This window comes from Barbus barbus (assembly GCF_936440315.1).
Source record: "Barbus barbus genome assembly, chromosome: 38".
Classification (NCBI taxonomy): domain Eukaryota; kingdom Metazoa; phylum Chordata; class Actinopteri; order Cypriniformes; family Cyprinidae; genus Barbus; species Barbus barbus.
This window is the reverse complement of record NC_136716.1, coordinates 9,090,276-9,100,435: the sequence shown is the minus strand read 5'-3', so window position 1 is coordinate 9,100,435 and position 10,160 is coordinate 9,090,276. Positions and strand designations below refer to the sequence as shown.

At 37.2% G+C, this 10,160-nt stretch overlaps 2 protein-coding genes across 4 annotated transcripts in view; one reads left to right on the top strand and one right to left on the bottom strand.

Moving 5' to 3' along the window:
• Nucleotides 1–745: 745 nt before the first annotated feature.
• Nucleotides 746–3,503, bottom strand: LOC306857336 (uncharacterized protein). Of its 2 annotated transcripts, none has more exons than XM_079397241.1 (4): nucleotides 3,310–3,503; nucleotides 2,466–2,663; nucleotides 2,277–2,382; nucleotides 746–2,110 (listed from the first exon to the last, which is right to left on the bottom strand). In XM_079397241.1, exons 1-4 carry the CDS (start codon nucleotides 3,406–3,408, stop codon nucleotides 1,176–1,178), a joined length of 1,338 nt encoding a protein of 445 aa, XP_079253367.1. In that variant the 5' UTR covers nucleotides 3,409–3,503; the 3' UTR covers nucleotides 746–1,175. The 2 variants fall into 2 exon arrangements, with proteins under 2 accessions (XP_079253367.1, XP_079253366.1); XM_079397240.1 differs by having other exon boundaries at nucleotides 866–2,110; nucleotides 2,986–3,494.
• Nucleotides 3,504–3,875: 372 nt separating this feature from the next.
• LOC306857856 (mediator of RNA polymerase II transcription subunit 1-like) overlaps nucleotides 3,876–10,160 on the top strand; it is an 87,360-nt gene continuing 81,075 nt past the window's right edge. For both annotated transcript variants that reach the window (XM_079398090.1, XM_079398089.1), the window contains exons 1-2: nucleotides 3,876–4,188; nucleotides 9,290–9,396. In XM_079398090.1, the coding sequence (XP_079254216.1) occupies nucleotides 4,095–4,188; nucleotides 9,290–9,396 (201 nt within the window). In that variant the 5' untranslated portion in view covers nucleotides 3,876–4,094. The remainder of the gene's footprint in view (nucleotides 4,189–9,289; nucleotides 9,397–10,160) is intronic.

Genomic DNA, 10,160 nt, shown 5'->3' with positions numbered 1-10,160 from the left:
ACAGAGTTGGGGGCAACGCTTATCATTCCTCCGATGAAAAAAATCAAATCAGCTCAGCTTGGAGGATACCCAGAAGACCCAGGCTATTGCTCGACTAAGAATTTTAGTTGAGAGGGCCATACGCAGAGTGAAGGAGTACCATATTTGGGATGGGCTTGTTCCTCTGTCTATGGTAGGTTCAGTCAATCAGCTGTGGGTCATCTGTTGCCTCATGTTAAACTATCAGGGACCTCTTGATATCAAAGGACACAGACCAGTCTGACGGGTTTCCTCCAAAACATTTCTAAAAAAAGTCGTAACGTATTGTCAAGTATGGTGACCCATACTCGAAATTGGTGCTCTGCGTTTAACCCATCCAAGTGCACACACACAGCAGTGAGTAGTGAACAAATGCACACACACACACCGTGAACACACACCCGGAGCAGTGGGCAGCAATGCTGCAGCACCCGGGGAGCAGTTGGGGGTTCGGTGCCTTGCTCAAGGGCACCTCAGTCGTGGTATTGAGGGTGGAGAGAGCGCTGTACATTCACTCCCCCCACCTACAGTCCCTGCCGGCCAGGGACTCGAACCCGCAACCTTTCGATTACGAGTCCGACTCTCTAACCATTAGGCCACGACTTTCACGACTTCGATTTCTTGGATGAGCCTAAATTTTACTGCTGTTTGCTGTGGTTGGCACCGTGTAGATGAACTGTAAATAAATAGTGTAAATAGAAATATTCTTAATTTTTTCTTTGATTTTCCATGATGGTAGGTTTACATATTTTGTCATTGTTATTAAGGAGTAATTTTGTGGAGCATTCTGTAAAATGTTTCTTAAGTAAATTGTATTAACCTTTTACATAAAAATAAGAATAATTTTGCAACTTGCCATCTTTTTTATTTACACATGCAAGTATGGTTATAGAAATGAATGGAAAAAGCCTCCATAGCAGATCAAAGCAGTCTACAAACAAGGTTGGAGGCACTTGCAGCCATGGAACATAAGCACATAGAGATGAATGACAGGCAGAAAAGGCCATATATAGTTACATACAATGCAACGTTGACTGAGAAAAGCAAAGATAACTGTGCTTACAGGAACAAAGTATTCACAACAGTAATTACAAGAAGTCGTTACTTGTATTGCCTCTAGATGTGCATAAAAACTATTTACATTTTAAAATTCTGCCTCAACGCAACAATAAATCCATGTAGATGTTATGATAAAAATAATCTAGATTCTTTTGCATTGAGCTGATGAACTCCTCATCCCGAAATATTCTTTCAACTGTGAAGTCAGTGTGCGTATCTGTGATGAAATCGCACCACTGAAGTCCACTTAAGGCCAGCTGGCCTTGAACCTGGTAATAATACTTGTGGCTCTTCTTAAGGCAGGCCTGGCCTCGAACTGTGATCAGGTGTCTCACTTGAGAAACATCTTCAACATCGCAAGTCTTTACCTCTGCCAAACCAAATGGTGGCGTTTCTCCTGGGTTGAATACTTTAGCATCAGGGCTTGCTGCAAGGTGAGGTGCATCAGGGTGGATGATGATCCCACACTGCATCACAGAGACATCACAAAAATCAGAATACTGCCTTAAAATGTCTGGTTCCAGATCCAGCCCTCTTTTCATTGCAGCTGTCTGAGGAGTTCCTCTGAGAATGCGAGCTGCTAAGGCTTTGGCAGAAGACTCTCCGCGAACATGACATATTTCACCAAATCTGCTGGCTGTAAGTCGGGGTTTCCGTACTTGGGTCCACAGCTGGCATTCTGACTGTAGTTTTGTTTCTGCCTCAATAGCACCAGAGATGTGCCTTGACACCTTAAGGCTCTCTAAGTGGCACTGTTGCTTGTAGTTGGGCTCAAAGTTGTATTGAAATTTAAAATTGTAACCTTCAACAGGCAACTGAGGAAATTCTGGGGCACCAGGGTGTTTTGTAATGTCTCTTCCTATCTCAGGAGGGCACTGGTATGAGAGCACAGACCCAAAAGGCACAGGGCCAAACTTGGAGTCCACAAAATTAAGTTCCTTAAGCCCATGTAGCAGTTTGCAAATTCCTGGTTGCGGGGATATGTCTTGCAGCTTATCACCACTGGCCATAATGTGAGGATCTGGAAGAGGCCCTGTTATAAAAGTGAGATGTGTCAAGTTAAATGTGCATATTTTAACGTCACCTAAAATTTCATATAGCACGGTGATCCTTAATACTGGTTCTAGGGGCCCCCCACTCTGCAAATTATATTATGTCAAATTAAAATGACAGGTGTGGGTAGGTTTTTTCTGACTTACCACCATATGCTCTGTAGAGTGTACATTTTACACCAGTTCTGGCGCGATTCTTGGTTTTTGTTGGTTTACACACTGCCATGTCATTAGTTGCCTCCGGTGCAATTACCTGTAATATAATAATGATGATAAATGATTAATTGACTGCTAGTCCAACATCACTAAACGTACTGATGAATAATAAAGTCTTACTTGTGTCCTAGGCCGGTGCCAGGTCTGCAATGAGCTGGTGCATGATAGTGGCAAAGGTACTGTCTTGAATCCCATGGTACTGTAGTGAGCACTTTGAAACAGTAATGCCACTAAGTGATTGCAAAGTGCTTTTCCAGCACAGCAGGTACACGACATGCAATTCAGTACCACAGGAAACTCTTGAGCATGGAATGTAACCTGATAATAAAAAATACGTAAATAAGTTGCCGCACAACAATTTTACATTTCACTGGAGTAGTGGAACACACTGTTTTTTACATTAAGTGTATAAAGTTTGAAAACCTTTATTATGAACACCAACTTTATCACACAGAATATTTCTCAGTCTTTATTGTCCTCAAAAAACCCTCTTCTGCTTTAAAAAAATTTACAAAATTGTCATTTGATTTTGCACCATAAAATCATTGACACCAGACTGAGAAACACACTGAATCACAATGGAACTTTGTGGGATACTACAAAGTCTGCAACCGCAGCGGAACACAACAATAAGAAAAACCTGTAGGTGATGAGCATCCTCATTTTTCCTCATGGACCTATGACAACGCCCTCTCACTGTCACCTCATTGACAACTACATTCGAAACTGTGTTCCAATACAACGTTTTGGATAAAGGGCACATGATTAACCATGAATACGTTACTGGCTTTTATCTAACAAAACAAAATTTGCAGCTAACATCCCATACATAGAAAAATGATTGTTTGTTGCCTGTATTACAGTATTTTAAAGCTTTGAAGACTTTCTATTTGCAGAAGAGAGAGCTAGCAACTACCGTTATCATAACTCCTTCGCTAACATGGACAATAAAAAAAACACTTACCTTCATAATCAAACAGGTACTGCTCAATGAAGAACTTGTATCCTTTTTCAAGTTTAGAACGTTTTGTAAGGGATAATTCATCTGCAATTCGCTGTACATCACTTAGCCGTATTTCTGGTAAATGTATAAGGGACTGGGTAAGCTCCATGTTGAGGGCGCGATAGCGTTCTACTGTTTTTTCTACTGGCGGAAGTAACCATACACTGCTTCGAGTAGAAACGGAAGTTGCGTGACGTCATGTGAAAAGGGCCTATAGGGAAGCATCCAAATGGATTATGTGAATACTGTAATGTTGAAGAAACAATACCTCATGTATTTATTGATTGTAGGAAGTATGAGCAAGAAAGAGGAAGAATGATAGAACAATTAAGGAAAAATAGAATTCAGGATCTAAATTAAGGTATTAATAAAATGGGCAAGTGAAGTAAACAAAGCTTTCTATGATTTTATTAGAGAGACGGGATTGATTAACGGAATATAAAAATCTGTTCCACACCCCGGAGCAGAAGGTGGCGGTAATGCATCTATTTTCGTTGGTCACCCCAACACAGTAGGTGGCGATATGCACACAGGATGCGTTTGCGCCAAAAACTGAGGAAGAAGATGATGTCATTAAATTCTCGATCAACGTTCTCCATTGTTCAGAGTTTTCCACCGGTTTCAGTGCGCTTTGTTCGCTATCTATTTTAAAGGGGACTGAACTATTTTAACACGACGGCGCTCTGATGTACTGTTGAGAGCGTCTTTCTGTTATCGGGTCAACTCATGGTGGTCGAGTTCTGAAGATGGCGGAGGTCCGGAGCACCAGCCCAGGCGCAGACTCATCCCAGAGCAGCACTGCCGCGGTCTCCGAGCGGCTCCGAACGGAGGATGGATCCGGTACGGCACACACAATTTACTTAAAACACTCGTTTTGCTTGTGTACGTTAGTCCATTACGGATTATGCACTGGACACCAAATGCTGATGAGTAAACTATGAAATTACCATAGTGCCTTTTTGAGACACTATTTGTTACTGATCTATTTACTGTACAATATCATGTACGTTACATGAAAAGAATGTAGAAATCATGGAGTTCAATCGTACTTTTATATGGCTTTTTGTATGATTGAAAGAACGTTTAGCAGTATTTGTATGCGTCAGTTGCTTGTTTCAAGTCAGCAGTGTTAAGGAGCATCTTATGGGGGTGCTAGACGAAAGTGCATACAAAGTCTCTAGAGTAAACATCCGCAAATGAAAAATGTGTGCCTTGTGCCTTGTGGGCCGTTTCTCAAATGGAAGGCTGCATCCTCCGGAGGTCGCATTTTTAGGCTGCATACGTCATCAAGACTGGTGTATTTCAGTTAACTGAGCATTAAATTCGCGAGTCAAAAGCATATTACAACAATTTACACTTAACTAAGAATAATGGTCAAATTTATAACTGTTAATATTCTAAAATATCTTCTTTGTGACGTATGCAGCCTACAAATGCAACCTCCAGAGGATGCAGCCTTCCGTTTGAGAAACGGCCGTGGTCTTTGCACTGGACTACTTGTATGACGTATTTCCTGTGTTCACGCCATATCGTAATTACAGTAATTTCGAGATTACAACTCGTGACGTTCTACTCGGAGCTGTTTCAGATTCACATTGGCATAAAGTTGGCTTGACTTTCGATATTCGCATATTTAGGGACCGTCTCTAAAGTTACATGCGATAGTTATACACTTTTTTTAACTTCAATAAGAATGACTTGCAGACATAAAAACAACTGTAAACTGTACATCTAGGTGTCAACTAATGCACACCTTTTACATTTTTAATATTTATTAAAATAAACTGTAAATCGTTCGATTAAAAATTGCTATTTTTCTCTACCTAATTAAACCTTTTAGTAAAGTTATTAATCTTTCAATTTCTCAGGGAAAATTCCCAAGTATTTGGAAGTTAGCGATTGTTGTTCCAATATTCAAAAGTGGAGATCCCCTTTCTATTGATAATTATAGGCCAATTAGTATTTTACCCACTGTTTCTAAGGTTATGGAGAAACTAGTTGCAGAACAGATTAGCAGTTACTTTAGTAGTTCATTTTCATTCCATCCAATGTAGTTTGGTTTGGAGTAAAATATTAATCGGAAATCGCACTCTTTTTTATTTATTTTTTTATAGAAAATATTAAAACTTTCTTAGATAAAGGTGGTGTAGTTGGAGCAGTATTCCTTGATTTAAAGAAAGCTTTTAACAACGTCTAATCATAGAAACCTTATGTCTAAGTTATCTTGTTTTAATTTTTCATTACAAACCAGGGACGCAAAATTTCTATATCCCTGGTAGCCCTTTGGGCAGGTACTCTTCAGATTTTGGTAGCCCGAAAATTTAACTAGCCCAAATGAAATAAAGACCATAAATGTCAATCAAAAACATTTTCAATAAACAAATAAACGAATATCAAGGAAAGAGTTTTATTTTACTATTTGCAAGGTATCTGCAGAATTCTTAATCTATTTAAGGCAATTTGAAAAATTATTTCTAATACCATTTAACGCATTTAAAACTGTCTAAGGCCTTAAACTTTTCAATTTAGTTGTTTCAAATTTAAGGACCCGTGGGAGCAATGTTCCCTCTAATTTTTTTTCTTGCTGAGCAAAACTTCTCTATTGGGTGCACATTTCGGGCACCTGAGCAAAAGCATTCTTTATACCAGACCTGTACAGCACGCACACAAAAAAAGTGTGCAACTTAACTTTAATGTGCTATTTATATTTGATTTGACCCTTAATGTAACTAAATGTACAGTTTAGGTTACCCGAGAAAACATTTTTACTGTACAATACACTGAAGTTCAAAAGTTTGGATCAATCAATTTTTTTAAATAGGTTTCTTATGCTCATCAAGGCTGTATCTATTTGATAAAAGATACTGAATATTGTTTCACAAAATAAGTTAAATGTTATTGCAATTTAAAATAAATGTTTTCTATTTTAAATATACTTTAAAATTTAATTCATTCCAGTGAAGCAAAGCAGTATTTTCAGAGTCACATGATCCTTTAGAAATCATTCTAATATGCTGATTTTTAATCAATGTTGGAAACAGTTGTACTGCTTTTTTATTTTATTTTTTATACTGTTATTTTTTTTTAAATATCACAGGTCCCAAAAAATAAAGTTAAAAAGAACAGTGTTTAGTCAAAATAGAGATTTTGTGTTACAATATAAACTATTCAAAAGTTTGGGGTCAGAATTGTTTTTCTATTTTAAAGATACTTAAAAAAAAAAAAAAAAAGTTTAAACAGTTAAATAAACTTTATTCAGCAAGGATGTGTTAAATGGATAAAATTAATAAAAAGTTTAAAAGAACAGCATTTATTCAAAATATAAATTTTCTAACAATAGAAGTCTTTACTATTAATCAAAGAAAAAAGTAACAGGTTCCAAAAAAATATTAAGCAGCACAACAGTTTCAACACTGATAATAAATCAGCATATTAGAATGATTTCTGAAGGATCATGGGACACTGAAGACTGGAGTAATAATGCTGAAAATTCAGCTTTGATCACAGTAATAAATGCTATTTTAAAGTATAGTTATTAAAATAGGAAACCAATATTAGAAATTGCAATAATATTTCACTATATTACTGTTTTTCTGTATTTTTGAAATGAATACAGCCTTGATGAGCAAGAGACTCAAAGACTCAAAAACAAGGTCAATTATTTATCAGGTTTATAATAGAGCCCTAACATAATATATCATCAAAACAAACCATTTAAACTGATAGAATAGAATACAAACTGAAGCGAAATTTAAGCTGAGATCTGTAAGTTAAATATAAAAAAAGTGAACATATGAATTCTTCTATAGCTGTCTAAACATCGTTATGAAGTACAGTTTGTACAATACTCGTGTGTGACTGTACGTTTCAGAGTTTTGTTACCGTTCTTTGCCCATCCTCTGTTATTTCCAGCACTTAATCAAGCCACTCTTGTTTAATACATGAGCACGTTTTATTTCACATGTCATTGTGTTTGCGTTGTCTCTGAGCGCACCGCAACCATTGAAGTATTCAGTTTCTACAGCGACTCATTTGGTGCACATCGTTCTCTTTCTATGAAACCTGTAGACTGCATTCACCGGTTCTAACTCTGTCGTGACATCAGCTCTATAGCGGTTTGCCCGAACATTGCTATTCTTTCCCTTTTACTGGCGGCATTCAATCAAATGGCTTCCCAACTCATTTTTGTGCGCGCGAGGCACATTATTTCTTCTACGCGGCCGCGGTGGAAGAAGAGCGTGGTCGCGCGCTCAGCTTAGAGGGAACACTGCGTGGGAGCCCTGTATTTAAGGTAGCCGGTCGGGCAGGGCAGTGATGCATTTTGGTAGCCCGACTAGAAAACACAATAGCCCCGGGACGTTGGGCTAGTGATTTTGCGAGCCCTGCATACACTTAACTGGATAGTCATATCTATCAGATAGATTTCAGTGTGTTAGAGTACAAAATCACCTATCCAATGATTTGGGTACATCAACTGGTGTTCCGCAAGGATATATCTTGGGTCCAATGCTTTTTGCTATGTATATAAATGACTTTCATCTAGCGATCTAGACAACCGATTTTAGCCTAGGATTATAGGAATCTTTTAGGATTTTCAAAATTTGTCTCAGACGACCAAATCGTGGCCAAAATCGCACAGTGTGAGCCGGGCTTTAGAGATTACGTAATTAGAGGCAGCTAAGATGTAGCCTATATGTATTCTATGGTTATTTCTCACATGATTTACTGTTTAATCACCTGGTCTCAGGTGAGTTCAGTGGCTCTAAAACCATTAGAGTACTTTTACAAATGTACACAAAGTTTTCAATAAGAAATCTGTACATTACCATCATTGTCTAACACTGAAAAAATATAATTTGTCATGTTGGGAAAACATGATTAAGTATGCAAATGTATGCTTGATGTATAAAATTATTTATGGTTTATCTTCTCCTCTTGGTCAGTTTATATTAGAACAACTGATTAATCGCTCTACAAGAGGCGCATTAAGAGGAGACTGTATAATATCGCTCAGGCGAAGTCATTTTAGTCAGTCTGCTTCTTCTGTCAAAGCTGCACGAGAATGGAATACTATTCCGACAACTATAAGAGATCTAGACACATATGCTTTATTTAGGGTTCAATTGAAGAATTGATTAATTAGTACTCAAATTTGTCAACACTAGACTTTTATATGTGCTAGCTATCCTATTATTATCTGTATCTTGTTTGCATTGTTTTTAATTGAACTTCGTTTTTGATAGAGTACTGTATGATTTGTATCGTGTAATTATTCATTTTTCTAGTATGTATTTTAATAAAATTCTCTTTAGGGTGATTTCTAACATCTTGTCCAGGGACTACGGAAGAGAAATGGCCTTCGGCTAATTCTGGTACATTTACAGGAATGTTTTATTAATGTACAATGTCCTTGTCAACTAAATAAATACAATAAAAATTCTTACTCTTTGTATTTTTGTAAATATACCGTAGTACAAGATTAGCCTCTTTAAATCAAGTAAGGTCAAAAGTAATCTAAATGTAATCAAAAGTGGTCTACCTAGAATGTGTAATGTTACTAAGTACAATTTTTGTCATGCAATTGGAATCAGTATCGGATTACACGTGACTACCCAGCTCTCTTAGGGATCCAGTATTCTGTGTCGATGCAAATCTGATTTATTTCCCAACTATTTATAGAAGACTCAACCGACTTTGTGAATATTGTCCAAGACAGGAATTTCAACAACTTTGTGTGCATTTGCCTGATAAGTACAAAAAAGTCTCAATTCACTATTCTGGTGCTATATGACTGGCTGCTTTGTGTGCACAGAAAATTGTCTGTCAGAACAGCATGTGAGAATTAAGTTCTTTTGTGTTTTATTGTGCTTCAATGATATAAAATGTTCCCTCATTAAAGAAATTGTCATGTTTTTGTCATTTTGTTTGCACTTGTTGACAGAGTCAGAGAAACACAGTCGTATGACAGCCCTGCTGGAAAGGCTCCACAGCAAACACAACTCTTCCCGGTCCTGGCAGGAGACCAGTAAAGTGGTGCGGCAGGCTATGGTAAGTCCCTCTAATGAGAAGAGCTTTTTAAAGAACATAGCATAGATCTCTTTATGGTTTTTGTACAGTGCCCTCCACTAATATTGGCACCCTTGACATATGAACAAAGGCAGCTGTGAAAATAAATCTGCGTTGCATCCTTTTGATCTTTCACTCAAAAAAATTCTAACCCATCAATGAGGCCACAATTATTGGCACCCCTAGAAATTGTGAAAAATATATCTGAAGTATATTCCCATTCATATTTACATTTTTTTTAACACACCAGGGTGAATAGGAGCATGAAATTGTCCAGCCATAACTTCCTCTTCCACAGGATTATAAGTAGGGATGGGTATCGTTAAGATTTTAACGGTATTACTACTCTTATCGATACTGCTTATCGATCCGGTACTTTAACGGTATTCTTATCGGTACTTTTTGTTTTACTTTGTTTCTTTGTTCATATTCTTACAGTATGTTATCTTATGTATATAAAACACAAAAAATGCCTGCACTTCATCAATTTGTAAATGCACCAGTGTGCAGGTATTTTTAGTGTTTTATATACATAAGATAAGATACAGTAACAACATGAACAAAGAAACAAAGTAAAACAAACTGACAAATACAATAAAACAAACACACAAACGAAATGAAATAAACAGTGCTTTCATTTTTCCATGAAGGTCTACTAATATTAATGTTCAGGTAAGTAATAGTTACAAAAGTAATCAAATGTAAATGAGCACTGCATAGTTTTCACTGTATGTACTGATAGATGT